At 40.7% G+C, this 17,336-nt stretch overlaps 1 protein-coding gene and 1 long non-coding RNA gene across 5 annotated transcripts in view; both read right to left on the bottom strand.

Annotated features, from left to right (window-relative positions):
* Window positions 1-17,336, bottom strand: part of LOC138171490 (PDZ domain-containing protein 2-like) — a 539,177-nt gene that overhangs the window by 164,318 nt on the left and 357,523 nt on the right. For all 4 annotated transcript variants that reach the window (XM_069101003.1, XM_069101012.1, XM_069101022.1 and 1 more), the window contains one exon: window positions 9,287-9,713. In XM_069101003.1, the coding sequence (XP_068957104.1) occupies window positions 9,287-9,713 (427 nt within the window). The remainder of the gene's footprint in view (window positions 1-9,286; window positions 9,714-17,336) is intronic.
* The window catches only part of LOC138171518 (uncharacterized), a 579,386-nt gene that overhangs the window by 218,108 nt on the left and 343,942 nt on the right, over window positions 1-17,336 (bottom strand). The gene's annotated exons all lie outside the window — the stretch shown is intronic.

Below are 17,336 nucleotides of genomic sequence, written 5' to 3'. Positions count from 1 at the left end.
TCAACAGACATTAATTAAGTCCCTACCACGTGCCAGGCACTGCACTAAGAGCTGGGGATAAAAGAAAGGCAACAAGACTGTCTCTGGTTTCAAGGAGCTCACAGTCAAGTGGGTCAGCCAGCTATAGCAAGAATGCACAGCTAAGGTGGGTAAGGATACAGTGGAAATAATCAAAGGCGGGGAAGGCAGCCAAACTAAGGGGGATCAGGAAAGGCTTCTGGTAGAAATGTGTGATTTTTAGCTGGAACTTGAAGGAAGTCAGCAAGGTCAGGAGGCAGATGGGAAGGAATTCCACTGATGAGTGATAGTCAGTGAAATGCTAGAGTAGGAAGATGAAATGTCTCAACAGCAAGGAGGCTGGTGTCACTGGCCTGCAGAATAGATGGGGGTGAGTGAGAAGTAATAATTAATGTCTGACAAAAACAAACCGAACCTATTCCAGCCTCAACACAGAAATCCCTTCTAAAGTGTTCCTGTCAAGAATCTGGCTTCTGCTGGAACACTTCCCCTGACAGAGAGCTCAGTATCTAACAAGGAAGCTCAATCTATTTAGGAACATTTCTAATTTTTTAACAGTTCCTTTTTATAATGAACCAAGATCTGCCTCACTCTAACTTCAATCCACTGGCCCGAGAGCTGTCTTCTAAGGCAACACAGATGAAATCCACACCTTCCTTCCACTTCCTGTCCAATGATGTATGTCATTCTTTCCCCAACTTCACCTCCCCCCTCCCACCTGTCTTCAAGTTCACCAAAGAATTTGAACTTGCAATTGTAACCATGGCTGAGTAACTCAAAGGAAGGTGATCAAGGGCAGCATCAGAGACGTGGTGAGGCCAAAGAGGTTCCAGGAGCAGGACTGGCCTGTCAGGAAGTCAGCACCTCAAAGGTGGGTCTCCACACTGTTTGTTCTGATATACCACCTCTGGAGCCCTAACACACATTGCACTGATTTGCCAGCAGAGAAAGAGACGTTGCTAAGAGCAGTATTTTCAGTTTCCTACTCAGGGATTAGAGTAGAAAGGAACATGAGAGTTAGTTCAACCCTTTCATTTTACAGATGAGGAAAGGAAGACCGAGGGAAATGAAAAAAATTTAGAATCATCCCTCTTCCAACCTTGATGATCTCAACATTTGAGAAAAAAGGTATATCCTCATTTAAAGAATTACTGCTGGTCAAGAGTAGAGAAACTAGATGTCTGATGAGCCTGAGAATTGTAGACTCAGAAAAAGTATGTTAGTGAGACCTGAGCAGATGAAAGGAATGTGGGGCAGGAGGGTCAAGGGCTGGGCCCCCCTCAGCCCATCTCTTACAGCTCCTGAAGGGAGAGGGGATGGTTGGCAAGTGAAAACATAAGAGAAAGCTATGCTAGAGAGCTAGAGGTAGCTCAGAATGGCCAATTTATCATGTAACAGAAAGCTCTGCGCCCCACTGCTTTTGATTTTCCTGACAGTCGGACTCATTCTCAGTTTTCATTCCTAGGATCACAAGACTCTTGGCCCGGAAGGCAAGTCAGAGATTATCTAATCTCATGTGCTCATTTTACCGATGAGGAAAATGAAGTGAAGTGACTTCCCCAAAGACAGGCAGATTATGAGAACAGATATTTGAATCAGGGAGCTCTACTTCCCAATTCCAGTCTACTTCCCAAGACACCACACCATCTCTGACCTGGCCTCAATTCTTCACAGCCTCCTCCTACCATCTCCACTGACATGACAACTCCTTATTCTTCTTGAACTTTCCAACAGGTCGGACCCTCAGGTTGCAATTCTCCAAATGGTGTTCTGGAGTTGCCACCGTAGGTTTTGATGGTCATTTCCTTCCCTTCCTCCTACAGATGGGATAGTTGTGTGACTGCTACGTAAGACGACTGGTCAGTCTCTGTGTAGAGCTCATACTGTCATAGATCTGGCGCTGGAAGGATCTCAAAGGTCATTCAGTCATAGGATCATGGGATTTTAGTGAAAATTTAGAGCTAAAAGCCACCTAGTCCAATCTGTCATTTTACAGATTAAAAAAATAAATGAGGCCGAGAGAGGCTAACTGACTTGTCCAAGATCATAGAGGTAATCATCAGAGATAAGATTTGAACCTAGATCTTCTGGCCACAAAGCCAATTGTCTTTCCAATAACGTTCTACTCTGATTTCCTGATTCAGGCTGACTGAACCTGATGTCTACCCCCTTCGGAGACAGACCGGTAGCACAACGAACAGAGTGCTGGGTCTGGAGCCAGGAAGACCTAAGTTCAAATCTAGCCTCAGATACTTAGCTGTGCGACCCTGGGCAAGTCACTTAACTGTTTGCCTCTGTTTTCTCATCTTTAATAAACAGGTAATAATAGAGCCTGTCTCTCGGGACTTTTGTGAGGATCCAATGAGATAATATTTGTAAAGCACTTAGCACAGTGCCCAGCTCATAGTAGGCAGTATATAAATGTTTATTCTCCCCCTCTCTTTGGAAAAACCACCCAGATGATCTACAAAATTCAGAAGGTTCTGAACAAATGTCCTGTGAAACATGAAACAAGCCCTAGGTTAAGTAGAAATATTTATGCCATTCTCAAAGGCTATCCCTGTGGAGTATAATTCCTTGCAGGTACTATCAAGCTGGACAGGCTTCCAATAGAAACATGGTGATGACCTGGACATTTGTCACCCAAAGACTAGCCTAAAGGACTGGGCAAAGCCCAAAGAGGCTCATCCCTAGGGTGGGCGAACCACAGGCCAAATGATTTTTCTAACATGGTAGATAATCTAACATGGTGATAATCAGGGACTATCTTCTAAGTCCACAAATTCTGCCACCTTAGTGGATGGAGAGCTCTCACACTAACAAAATCACAGGTCCTCAGGCACAGAGTAACCTGGTTGTGGCAGCTACTTCTCACAAAGCTAGCTGACATATTTCAAATCTCTTGCTGAAGGCCACATTGTAAATTGCCCTTGACCCTAAGCAAAGGTGCTGCTGTGCTGGTGCTCAGCCCCAGCTCCGGATTCAGTGTTTCTTCTCAAGTGGGTCTCCACCCAAAATGTGGGGCTGCAGCTGCACAGACCTAGCTCTTTATTCCTACACATTAACCAAAGATGGAGAACTGGGAAAGAGATTAAAATCCAGGACAACATTCATGAGGTCCCTTATGGCCTACTTAAGGAAGAGGCACAAGGAAAGGTTGTTTCTAGTGGGAAGACTACATTGAAATGCATGGACATGTATATAAATACACAAATATACTCCCAGACATTTGTAGGTAGAGACGCCTCTCAAATGTCCATGGTAATGATGGGGACAGGACCGGCATGAAAAACTGGAGGAGAGCCAGTAAGTTCAACTTCCTCTCCTGATAAAACCTGCTATCAACATGAAACCCTCCAGGAAATTTGAGACCTATGCCATCTAAGAGAGGGAAAAGAGGAAATGGTCCCAAAGCTGACACTGGGTAAAAAGAGAAGTGGCACGTCATAAGTACAATCCATAGGCTGGATGTTATTGTTAACATGAGCTGAAATGATGGAAGTCAAAGAGCTTTGACAAAACTGAAAGCACTGATAAAAATGAGAAAATTCTCCTTTATCAGCCACAGTCCCTGAAACACTCTTAAGAACAAGCAAGCAAGGTTCTATGAGTGACCATGCTATGTAGAGACACTACCGCACATACTCCCTCAAAAGTGTTGCCAGTAACTCCATGGGCACAAGAGTCAACTGCCTTATGGTCTGTTCCCTGAGGTTGCATGAGGTCAGAATTTATAACTGGGAAGGTCTTGGAAATATGGCTCAGAAATGATCTTCTCCTTCCTCATACTCTCCTCCCATTGCCTAGAGTCCTAGTGACCTTGTTTCCAGACACAGGACTAGAAAAGAGGCTGGTCTGGCTCACTGCCCAGGGGAAGCTTTTTATCCATCTTCCATGGCTGATATTTTGTATGTTTAGATATACAAAGTGTGTATGTGTGTGTATGTATGTATGTACGTATGTATGTATGGTGGGTCTATAGCATGAGCCAAAAGTACAGACTTCATTTACAGAAACCACAGACCAAGATCACGCCAACACATATATACATATAAACATACTACACGTGCACATATGTACACACACATATACAAACTTACACATGCACATATAGAGGCTTCACAAAGAGCTCTTGCTTAAGGTGAGCAATCAATCAATCAACCAGCATTGATTAGGTAACTCCTCTACGCCAGGTACTATGCTGGTTACAGGGGTAAAACACAAAACATGAAACAATCCAAATGCAAAGATATTACACTCCCTTCACTTAGAAAAGTATTCTGAACTCATCTGTATTACCGGATAATGGAGAGTTCAAAATCCATGTACACATCCATATATGTATGTGTCTGAGTACTTCTACAGGTATTCTCAAATTTGGGAAGAGGGCTCTTAAGTTTCTTGTGTTTTTTAAAATTTTGTCTTTATACTATGTATATATCCATCTTACATAAATAGACACACTGCTCATTTGAAAATTATATGGGCTCACCATAGTTCCAGCAGAAAAGAATATAATGTTCATAAAAACTAGAGGGTGAAAGATGTGTTTTTGTATATCAGCACTGTCTTACTAAGAGTACTGGTTTACAGAATAAAAATAATTGATGGATGAAGAAAGATAGGAGTGATGGTTATGAGCCTTTTGTTGAGTTTTTGTAAAATTTAATTCATTAATAAAGAGGAAAAGGAAGAACACTGGCATGTTTTTTTCTCCCATTATTCAAACAGAATGGAAGTTTTTCCCAAAGGAAATTCTTAGGGTAAACTGCCAATTTCTGTTTTTCTGGAAAATCCATTTTTACAGCTTGACCTTGCTCTCAACCCATTCTGTAAAAATGGGATCTCACTCACTCTTGGTTTGTGAGTTTCTTTCTGCTGGAGGCTTTCCAAAGGGCTGCTCTTCAGGACTGCCCAGTTTTTAGGAGGTACAGTGGATGGTTGGAAGAAGCTGTAGATCAACAATATAGTCTCACAATTCATTGCCAATCGGCAAAGGAAGGAATGACAGGAGCCCACTTGAGGAGAGAAGCCTGGGCTTACCTCAAGTTTGTTAAGACCCTATGACCCACCACGAAAATGTTCTTAGTGGTTCTGTAGCATGAGCCAAAACTACAGATTCCATTTACAGGAACCAAGACCAAGATCATCCCGACGGTGCTTAGGAGCGACATCCACCTGTTCCCATCTTCCCAACAACCCCCAATGTTGCCCCACCATGAATTTCGACTGGTCATTCAGAATTAAAAAAAAAAAAATCGAATGATGATTATGTCCTTTCCTATACATGGGAATTTTTTTTGGTGGCAGTGGTGGTAGTTAGGATGGCTTGTTTATTTTTTTTCTAATTACATGTAAAAACAATTTTTTAAATGATATGTTGAGTTTTGAGTTCTAAAGTCGCTACCTCCTTACCCCCTACTGAGGAGACAAGCAATCTGATACCATGCCATGCCATGCCTATACTATACACAACTATAACTACATGTTGCTCAGGTCTGACAATATATGCTTCTTTCTATATTCACAGGCCACCACCTTTGTATGCTTCACTGACAGTTTACTGTCTTAATAAAGCAGCATGGCGTAGAAGAACGAACACACTGGCCCTGCAATCAGGAAGTTTTCGTTGTTGCTGCTCATTTCTTTTTCAATCATCTCTGACTCTTCGTGACACCATATGGGGTTTTCTTTGTAAAGATACCACTCCAGTGGTTTGCCATTTCCTTCATCAGCTCATTTTACATATGAGGAAACTGAGGTAAAAAGAGTTAAATTGACTTGCTCAAGGCCATACAACCAGTAAGTATTTGAGGCCAGATTTGAACTCAAGAAAGAAGACTGGTCTTCTGTCTCCAGGTCAGGCACTCTATCTATTGCACTATCTAGCTTCCCCTTGAGATCTGAAGACCTACGCTCAAATCCCACTTCTGAGGTTTACTAACTTTGGTGATTCTGTTCACCTTGCTGGGCCTTTGTGTCCTCATCTATAAAATGAGGAGTTTGGCCTATGTGGTCTCAGAGTTCACTTCGAGATTCCAATCTATGATCCTACAATGAGTCAGGAGCGTGATTTTCAAAGAGGAAATTGTAAAAAGTGATATGGTGAGGTGGGGCTACTTGTGTGTTATTACGAACCCTCCGGGTCATTTGCTTTGACAAGGAGAGAGAATCAGCTTTGGTATATGCGACATTCCAGAGCAACCCATGGTTGATTCCGTTTTGTTCCAGGGGTGTTGCATTCCTCTTTACATTAAAAACACCTGAAGACATGAAAACACTGTGCAGCACCACAGAGGAATGCTCAAAGTAGAGTCCTGAGGGTTTGAAATCAAAGCATATCCCCTTACATTTGTGACCTTGGGCAAATCATTTAATTGACTATATCGAGGCCTCAGTTTCCTTCTCTACAAAATGAGGGGGACATTGAGTAAAGACTAAACATCCTTTAAGGTCCTTTCTAAGTGTAAATCTACGATCCTATATTCCCAATTTGGCCCTGTGTACTCTCAGGAAACTTAGTCACTAACTTCAGCTGGAGAGAAAGGAAAGATAATCTCTTTCTAAAATATCTTGTACCAAATGCTCTTTTTCCCCCCTAAGGGCTCTACATTGGTTCAAATCAAAATCTATTTCAGTAGGCTGTAAAAAAAAAAAAAAAAAGGCTTTAACCTTCCAGAGGATTGAATGAGACAAAAAGACCTCAACTTATTTATTTCACACTGGCTTTCCTTCCCTTTGCCCATTTTTTTCTTATTCTTTTCTCTCCCTCTCCCCACTTCAATGGATTGTTAAATGGGACATCGAAGTCATTCACTTCATATTTCAAATGAGGTGAAATCTGAAACAATATCTCTTTGCTTGTCACTGACCCATCTCTTTTGCCTGTTGGCAGTAAGTCTGAAATATAACATTTATTCCATCTTCTCATTAATTTATTCATTCTCCAAACACCTACTGGGTTGTCCATAGTGTACAAAGCAAAGCACTATCTAAAAAATACAATTATTTAGAGATCAGAAAGAGAGAACACTGTCATTTGGGTGGTTCCATTGCGAATCTACTGAATTCAGTACAGCCACTGGTCATGTCAACCACTGGACACACGGCCCCAGGCAAAGCTATAAAGTTGCAAAAATTGTCTCCCTGTTCTCAGATTGTTTCTCCACCCTTCCCTTTCCCCACATATCCTTTCCTTGGGGCACTTTTTCCCTCTGGTAGGAAAATAACTTCAAAAGCCCCATTCAAACTCCAAAATTAAGGCCTTACCAGGTAAGGCCACTTCCTTTCCGGGAATTTTTGCATGGAAAAAAAAAGACCCCTGAAGAGGCTACATATTATATAAGCAAAATTCCAAATAAATATAAGAAGCTATTTATTTATTTATTGGGAGAAGGGGGATGCAATCAGGATTAAGTGACTTGCTTGGGGTCATACAGCTAATAAGTATCTGAAGTTGGATTTGAATTCAGGTCCTCCTGACTCTAGGGCCAGTGCTCTATCCATAAATACAAGAATTTAAAGGAAAATATATGCATGTAAACACATGCATGTGTGCATATTATGTTTTTTAACCAAAAAAATTTCAATCTTAAATGGTGGAATTTCAGGGAAGTATTTAGGGGATGAGAAAACTCTGCAGAGGCCCTCTATAATCACATCAGTTAGGGAGCCCTCGGTCCTCCCTATGCATAATGCCAGACCTGATCTAATTCATATACTGGCAGTTAGGTGAAACAGTAGATACAGCACCAGATCTGGAGGCAAGAGGGCCTAAGTTCAAATCCACCCTCAGTCATTTACCAGTTATGTGACCCTGAGTAACTCAATTTCTGTCTGCCTCGGTTTCCCCCATCCGTAAAATGGAGATAATGACAGCATCTACCTACCAGCCTTGTTGCAAGGTAGTGTTTGTAAACCTTATAGTGCTATATAAATGCTAGAAATTTATGTTAGTATTATAATTGTATATACAATTCCATGTTTAACTTTGCTGGAATTTAGCAGCATGAACTATATGATGCCATTTAAATGTTCCTGGTTTTGAACTCTCTTGAAAACAAAAACAGATGTTTATGTCCCTAGAGCTTGGCTGTGCTCTACCAGATAAGACAGTTCTGTTTTGATGTTTCTTCTATCGTCTTCTGAACTGCCACCAGAAATTCATGGCCTTGTGGTGACGATTCCTTTGGTGACAGCCACTGATGAATGATGATATGGCCGCATCAGAACTCCAATCCTTTATCTGGGTCCCATGAAACTCACAGTGGAGTCACAATCATTCTGATTTTCCACTCAGTATCACTTGAGAAGCAATAAGTAGGGATTTCTTTCTTTCTTTTAAAGTATGATAGAATGATACAAACCATTCCTCTGGCAAACACAACACACAGCATATGACTTTTCTGCATTCTCTGATCGTTTGTCTGAACAAGTTCATCTGCTGGCCAGAAAATGCAAAGGCCATCGTACCTATGTTTGAGCTCAGTGCTTGACTTCACAACTTTAGAACAAACTTAAGAGTAGTATATAGAGGCATCCCCACATGACCCAGCCCCCCATCAAGGTCATTCTGTAACAGCATCATTAATAGATTACTGAAAGACAGCAAGGCATAGAGAATAGGAGAGCCATCTTGAGTCCTGAAGATCTGGATGCAGATGCTGCTTCTGACACATCCTGTCTCTATGACCTTTTACAAGTCAATCAACCTCTTCGTTGCCTCTAAGACTACAAGCTGCTGAAGAGTTGCTAGTCTAAATTGGTAGGAGGCGTTTTCCCCCAACCTGCTCCCTACACTAATGAATCCTCAACACCAATGACATAATAGATTCAAAGCAAGAAAAATATATATATTACCAAACCTCAACAACAAAAACCCAGCTAGGACAGCAAGCACTCTTTGGCCAATCATCCTAAGCAAGACCTGGGTGTTGACATCTCCTCATCATTTTTCATTCATGTAGAGGAAAGTCAAATTAGGCCTGTGATATCATTGGTTTGGGAACTGCCAGAGAGGAAACTCTCTCTTCCAAGGCAGATCTCCCAATATTCTACAACTTGACAGCCTTAAGAATTGCCTGGGACGCTGAGAGGTCAGGGAACTTGTCCAGGATCACACAGCCAATATGTGTCAGAGGCAGGCCTTCGATGCTGGTTTTCATAACTCTAGGGTCAGTTCTCCATCCCCTCTACCATGCTGTCTCTGGTATACATAGATTTATGTTGTCCATCACCTCCACCATTCTAAGGTAAAATCAAATCTTACCTGTGCCAGATGGTCACTTGGCTTGAAATCAGACTTCCCTTCAGACAAGCAAGGTCGATAATGGCCTGTGACTAGAGGAACCTCTGTGTTTGGCCCTTGGTCATCTGTCCTGTCACCCATGTCCAGAGTCTCTAGACATGGACCACCCATGTCCATGAGGGTATAATGTCCATTCTCTAGCTCAGAGTCTTGACTGTTCCTGCGCTCCCCACCATCCTTGCTGATGGATGACCTGGAGATGACTCCAAATTTCCTTGTTCTTTTCCCATTCTGCACCAGACGGCTGCTGGGCTCTGAGGTAGGAGTTGCTTTGGGTTCACAGCTATTGCTGTTGTTGCCATTAGGAGGGAGAGGAGCCTTTCGCTTAATGCGGCGTAGCATGATTAGGTAGATAAAGCCGCCATTCCAGCACTGATCAGCCAGATAACTGCAGACAAAGTAAGAGAAGAGCTTGTGAAAATCTTGTTAATGCCCAAAGCTAAAAACAGTTAGTAGGGACATTTATCCCTCCCCATCCTACCCCTTATTTCCGACATCCAACACTATATGCTTGACTAAATAATACATTTAGCCAAAAAATTCAAGTGCTTAAGGCTCCTTAAAAGATTTAAGCAATCCATTCAATTAACATGAATAGCCAAAGTTGTTTTATATGAATGTGACTCAACTAGAAATAACTAACAAAAAATAGTCTTGGGTCAGGTTCCACAGAAGGGCATAATGAAAATAAATCCAATCCTTGTTCATGGTTGGGCCACGATAGCATAAAAGTGATATCACCGTCTAAACTAACTAGTACATTTAGTCCTAAACCAATCAAAATACCAAGTGCTTACTTTATAGAACTAGATAGAGCAACAAAAGATCAAGAATCTCAAAATAAATAATGAAAAAAGTGGGAATGAAGGGGCCCTAACATTACCAGATCTCAATCTATGTCAAAGAATAATCAACACTACTTTACATTGGAAAAAAAAAGAAAGAAAAAGAAATTTGATGAATGAACCAATAGTAAGATCCAAAACCAAATCAAATGTTGTGTTTGATAAGTCCAGGACCACCAATTACTATTGAACAAAAGCTTCGGGGACAACTGCAAATGTTTGAGAGAAATTACCATAAGAAGTTATAAATGGATATGTGATTCAAATACAAAAGGTCACAAAAAATATGAGAAGATAATGGAAGAAGGTATCCTATAAATTGTAGTTAAAGGATAGACTTAAGTAAAGCAGATGATAGAGATGATTTGGGAAGATAATATGAACAGTTTTAACTACATAAAATTGGAGTTTTGCAGAAACAAAATCAATGCAGCTAAAATTAGGAGAGAGTTAATTGGGGAAAAGTCTTTGTAAGAACTATTTCTGATAAAGTTCTGATAACCATAAGAACAAGTGCCATTTCCCAAAAAAGAAGCTGTCAAAGGATATGCATGAACAAAAAAAAGAAATATACAAGTTATTAATAACCATATGAAAGAATGTTCTGAAATACTTTTAATAAAAGAACTATAAATCAAACAATGCTGATATTTTACCCTGTACCATCAAGATGGCAAAGATTACAAAACATGAAAATGGAAAGTGTTAGAGAAACTATAAAAAGAAAAGCACATTAAAGTACTATTGCTGGAGCTAAAAACTGGTCCAACTATTCTGGCAAACAATTTAGAATTGCACCAAAAAAGTGATTAAACTATATACAACTTTGAATCCAGCAGTACCACTACTAGACATACCTGGAATATAGTAAAAGAAGAATCAGTGTTTTTTTCCATTATCTATCTCTCATCTGTCTACCTCTGTACCTATCTAGCTGGCTATCTACTTATCTACTCCAAGAAAACCAAAGAAGAAAAAGTTGTATAAATTTGTGTACACACATATATATATAATGTATATAAATATATATAAAATATTTATAGTAGCATTTTTGTATTAGGAAAAAATGGAAGGAAAGAAGATATCCATCAGTTAATAAATGACCATAACATTGTGATATATTATGAAATGACAAATCGTAGGAGCTTGGGGAGACTTATAAGTACTAAAAGTGAAATAAGAAGAATGAGAAGAATAACAGACATGATGATCACACAAATGTAAAGGAAAACCCTGAAAGATTTCATTCAAAACTCTGATCAGCAGAGTATTTAACCTTTGGCTTCAGAGTGCTGAAGGCAGAGGGGAGGTGGAGAATAAGTACAGAATGATGCAGACATTTTCCACACATAGCCAGTGTGTTCTTCTGTCTTGCTTCATGATTGTATTTATTTGTTATAATGGTGGAATCTATTAGAGGAGCTAGAAGTCACTGGGAAATTACAATGATATTAAAAATAATGCCTCAATAAAACATTTTTAAAATAAGAAAAATCCAATCATAGGTAACACTAATAAATATTTCTAGTCTTTCAACCACACTGCTTGCACCTTGATCATGCTATTACTGATGTAATTGAAGGCAATGTGCCCAGAATGAAAAGATGAAATTTAATTGGGATAAATAATTTATCTAATTTCAGAATGGGGACGTCAGTCAATAAATATTTATTAAACATCTACCATGTACCAGGTTGATTGGGATTCAAAGGAAGGCAAAAGGACCACAAGGAGCTCACAGTCTAATGGGGGAGAACATGGAAATAATTATGTAGAAACAAGGTATATATGGGGGATACTCATCAGAGGGCAGTCTCTAGCATTTGGGTACAAAAAGGCAACTACTGTTCGAGTAGAAAAAAAAACCTTAGGTATTTAGCTGGTAATAAACTTAATATGACCCCTAAGTCCAGTGTGGTTGCTTAAAAAATAAGCTAGTAATCTTAAACTGTATTAACAGAAATATAATGAACAAAATCTGAGTAAATAATTCATGGTTAACAGAGAGAACATCAGTAACCACAGACCTATATGTCTTCTTTCTCCTCTTTATAAAATCTTTAAGAAAGTAATTTATAAACCAATTTAGGGCATCCTCAATAAGGGTTTTAGCAGAGAATAAGCAGGTTTTTGTGAGCAATGTTCAACCAAGGACTATGTCTTTACCGTCTGACAATAAATTACTGTAGAGGCAGCTAGGTGGTGCAGTGGATAAAGTACTGGATATGGAGTCAAGAAGATCTGAGTTCAAATCCAAGTGTAGATAACAGGTGACCTTGGGAAAGTCACTTAACCAATTTGTCTTAATTTCTTCTTCATCTATAAAATGTGCCTTTTTCCCAGGGTTCTTGTGAGGATGAAATGAGATAGTATTTATAAAGCTCTTAAAGATACAGTCTCTGGCATATGGTAGGCACTATGTAATCACTATTATAATTATAATATCAAAAACATAAAATCCCACTGAGTTTATTGTTTGTGGATTATGAAAAAGCATTTGACTCGGGGGAATAAGAACACTACCAGAAAGCTCTTTTATAGCAAGCAATCTCTCACCCACACCTCAAGATCACCTAGCAGTCCTTGACAGATGTGACATCAAAAATAACGCCATTCAGTGATACTCTGAGAATGAACATCAGGTGAGGCCTAAACTAGCGACATAATCATAAAAGGCTTCTGCACTGTGACCGAGAACTTACACAGAGTCCAGGTTAAAGAAGGATTTTCTCTGGACAGTGAAGTCCTCTGGATGCTTCTGTTTGCAGATGACATTGTGCTGTTCTCATTAAGCCCAATGATGCTGGGGAGCTTCTTAGAAGAGAGCTATGACCACTCAAAGGAGTCTAGCCTCTCCATCCACAGAGGAAAGACCTAGTGTCTGAAAAATACCTATTGCTCCCATTAAAGTATGCATTTGGAGGCATATGTTATAGGCTTTGTCCAAGTGTGTGTGTGTGTGTGTGCGTGTGTGTGTGTGTGTCTGTGTCTGTGTCTGTGTCTGTGTCTGTTTATGTATCTGGGTTTGTATGGGGTGTTCAGGAAGAACTAGCACCTCTGCTCATTATGAGGGCCTACTGAGCCCTTTTAGGGCTGTTGATACACCTTTGGTGTCCACCTTCACCCAACTCTCACCTATGGCTCCAAGAAGCAGTAGGATACATAGCAGCCACACCCCCATAAAACGGTCTTGGTAGATGGGATAAACCAGGGTGAGGGTAACTGATAGGCTGTCTGTGAATCAGAGGGATGTCTATCCCGAGCATGTAAAAACTTCCCTCAGCAGAACAGGTGGATGAGAATAATTTGTTCCAACAGCCATGAAGGCAACTGAAACAGCCACTGCTGAGCACTTAGAGATTGGTCAGATATCAAAGGGGGCCATCAACAGTTGTCTTGAATTTTGTCCTGCCGTTGGACTCTGAGGACTCTGGAAGAAAGAGTGAGGCAGACAACTCTGGGCATCTCTGCCTCACTAAAAACCAATTCACACAGAAGCCAAGACATCACCCCATGATGTCATTGGTCCTCTTTGAAAGCAAAGGACAAACAGCAGTATCTGCCTGGGACAGACAACATATATGGCCAGTGCGCCGGACCCAGAGTTAAAAAGGAAGAAAAGGACATGCTGTACTTCTTTGGGAAAACTGACCCCAAACTTCCCATGAAACAGAAGGGCCATCTTTTCAGTACTAACATTTTACTAGTGTGACAGCCAGATGTGAACACCACTGCATTTGAAGAACCAAAGATAAATATATGGTGGACATTAGTAGGCTGCAACATATAATCAATAAGGAACTCAGAAGAACAGGAAGAAAAGAGGGGGGTAGTCATGTGACAAAGGTAAAGGATTGTAGGTAGATGACCAGAGATCTCCACTTACGGCCTCACATTGTCATGAAATGTTGGCGGAGGAATCCCAGCACTTTGGGTTGCCAAGCTTTTGAGAAAACATGGACAAGAGTCAACAGAATGGGCAGGCATTGATGGTTTGAGATTTGCATCACTGGAGAGAAACTCCCAAATCCACGAGATCATAGGTCTATTTAAATATCTGAGTAATGAGTAAAAAAAAAAGGGAGGTAACTCCAGAGCAGAAGGTGGGGGGTTTTATCACATGTAAAATAATGTCTTGTCCTTTAATAAGCATGACAGCAACAGAGGAAAGGAGGCCATGACCAGGATGATGATGGGTATCTACACAAAGCTATAACAGGAACAACAAAAAGCCAGTTAGAGGAGTTTTGGGTTCAATTCATATGAGGATGTTTAGCCAAGTGAAGAGACAACATGGGGATGACTGTCTTCAAATTAAATAGTTGGAAGACTGTTATGTACAAAGCCAGAATCAAGAGACAGAAGTTTAGCAGAGGCAGATTTCAGTCCAGTTTTATAGAGAGCTAACAACCATAGCAAGCTACCAATAGAATTAGCACATTACCTTTATATACAGTTTTACAACCTACAAAGCATTTCCCCCACCACAATACTGGAAAGTAGGTAGCACAAGATTACTTGCATTTTACAGATAAGGAAACTGAGGCTGACACAGTAATGAGCTCCCCATCACAGGAAATGTTCAAGTAGAGGCTCAATGAGAATCTGTTAGGGAGATTATAGACAGAAGTCCCTCCTAACCCTAATATTCTGGGAGGAAATAGCTTTTGAAATGATAAATTTAAACGATTGGTATAAAACTTGCAACCTCCCCAGAAACTCTGAGGGCAACCCAAGCCACATTAAGATGTAATTGGACATGCACAGAATATGGAAGAAAAGGCAGGTAACAGGATAAATACAAGAAGAGAGCAGTTTGCTAAGAATATCACAAATGATAAAGCTGAAAATAAGCTGAGATTGATGATGACAAAAATAATTTTCTTTAAAAAAGATGGAACTGGGAAATCTTTAATAAAATAAATTAAAATACAATTCCACATAGATAATGTTAATTTGTGGTTTTCTAAAGGGATTGGTTTCTATTTGCTACCACAGCTCTATACTACCACACTGGTTTAGAGCTACTCAAAATACTCTCTTCCCACCCCACTCCCCTAGGAAGATGGAATGTTTTATCATACCGCCACTTGGGAAGAAAATGTTCCTGAAAATAATTCTCTGTTGTGGGATAGTGGAGATTGTAAGATGCAGAGATTTGAACCCAAATCCAAACTCTGTCACTTATTTCTTGCATGACCTCAAGCAAAATATTTAAGCTTAAGCTTGCCTGTTTCCTCATCTTTAAAATAAGGGAGTTAGATTAAATACTAAAATTCCTTTCATCTCTAAATCTATGGGCCTTAATAATGAAAGAAGGGCTAGAACATTCCCCTCTATATCAAAATCTCAACACCTAGCTAAACACATATTGAGGATAGACAGCCCATCCAGATCTTTAGCATATCAGTTGCCCAGATGGCCAAATCCTAATATAGGTAAACCAGAGGGTCAGAAAGGAGAGACTGACTCACCTGCATCCCCTTCCCTTCCCAAAAAGCCAGGTCAGTAACTTTCAGCCCTAAATAAGATAGGAAGAAGTTCTTAGTGACCCTGAGGAAATAGCTTGGCCACTAAATTCTTGCCAAACCAAGCACATCAATGCTTTCCCCCAAGTGCTATCAAATGACAGACGTTACAAAGTCACAATCCAAATCCTCATTAAACCTGTCTTGTTTCCTGCCTCCAAGTTCCCACATTCCCAGGTTCCCATGCTGACAGTGCCTGGGGCCACAATGACTACCTCCAGTAAGTGAAAAGCAGTTAAGGTTTCCAATGACATCAACAGAGCCTCTCTCCCTTTATGACAAACTCCTACTTCTGGGCACACCAGCACTGCAAGCAAAGTGTCTTCTGCCAGGAAGAGATTAACACTCTGTCAGGGGAGATCAAGAAGGCTTGGGTGCTAGGGCAGCAAATGCTGGGGCAGAAAGGTTGTGGGCTGGAGCCCAGGGACTAATGAAGTCTTCACCTTTGCAATCCATAGATAGGCACACAGCTTCCATTACCCCCGTAGGCAACTGGAAGGCAAAGGAAAGGTGAGGCAGGAGAGAACCCATCTGCCTTTGTGCCTAACAGGATCAAAATAAAAAAATCAGTAACCTATGAAAAAATAAGGAAATACAAATGTGGCTTTTGGGGTTCTTTTAGATTATGATGCTAGGGCTGGTAGGGACCTTGAAAACTATTTGGTCCAACTCTCTAATTTTACAAATGGAGGAAGTGAACCCTAGGAAGATGAAATGGACTTGTCCAAGGTCACACAAGTAGCAACTGGCAGAATCAGGATTTCAAACCAAGGCCCCAGGCTCCAAAGGCTGAAAAAAGAGAAATTTCCCAAACACAGTAAGCCGAGATGGGATGGCATCTCTCAGAAAATGCCTGCTATTATCATACACATGCACACAAAAATATAACAGCTCTGTGGGACATGACGTGAAATGATGGAAAGATTATAAGTAGAAAAGATTAACCTTGGCCCTGCTCCCAAAGAACCATGTGATACTGAACAAGTTACAACCTCTATGAGCTTCATTGCCTCCATCTGTAAACTGGCTGTTAAGGGCCCTCCTAAGGTTCTCATCACCAGAGGCATCCAAGGAAAAGAGAGGCAGTAGCTTGAGGATGCTCAAGAAGGTGGATTTCAGAATCCATTTCAACACTAGCTTAATACCTGCTAGGCCACTAGGAGAGAGGAACAAGTGAAAGTCCCTGCCCTCAAGGACCTTATAGTCTCCTGGGCAGAAGCAATACACAAACAGATACATTCAGTGCAAAGTAATTTGGTAGGGGAATGGCACTGGCAAATGGAGTGGTTAGAATGGGCAGCCCTTATTTGAAGGTGGCACTCCGGGTGAGCCTTGAAAGGAGATAGTAATTCTCCAGGTAATTCTCTCTGCAGGGAATGTACACTAGGCATGCAGGTCTACCTGGAATGGGGATGAGAAATGCAATAGTGTTATGTTGGGGAAAGAATGTAGGCCAGTCTGGCAGTAATGCAGAGTAACAGGACAGCAATGTACAGTAAGCCTGGGAAGGCAGGCTGGAGCCAGATTTCAAAGAGCTTTAAATGCCTGACAAAGGAATTTGTGTGTGATCCAAGAGGCAACTGGGGACTACAGCTTTTGAGCAGGGCAATGACATGGTCAGATTTGTGCTTAAGGAAT

Source organism: Petaurus breviceps, unplaced genomic scaffold (genome assembly GCF_028583685.1).
Source record: "Petaurus breviceps papuanus isolate PSGF00001 unplaced genomic scaffold, PetGlider_PUasm1.0 128, whole genome shotgun sequence".
NCBI lineage: Eukaryota > Metazoa > Chordata > Mammalia > Diprotodontia > Petauridae > Petaurus > Petaurus breviceps.
The sequence above is the reverse complement of the archived record's forward strand: the minus strand, read 5'-3'. Positions and strand labels throughout refer to the sequence as shown.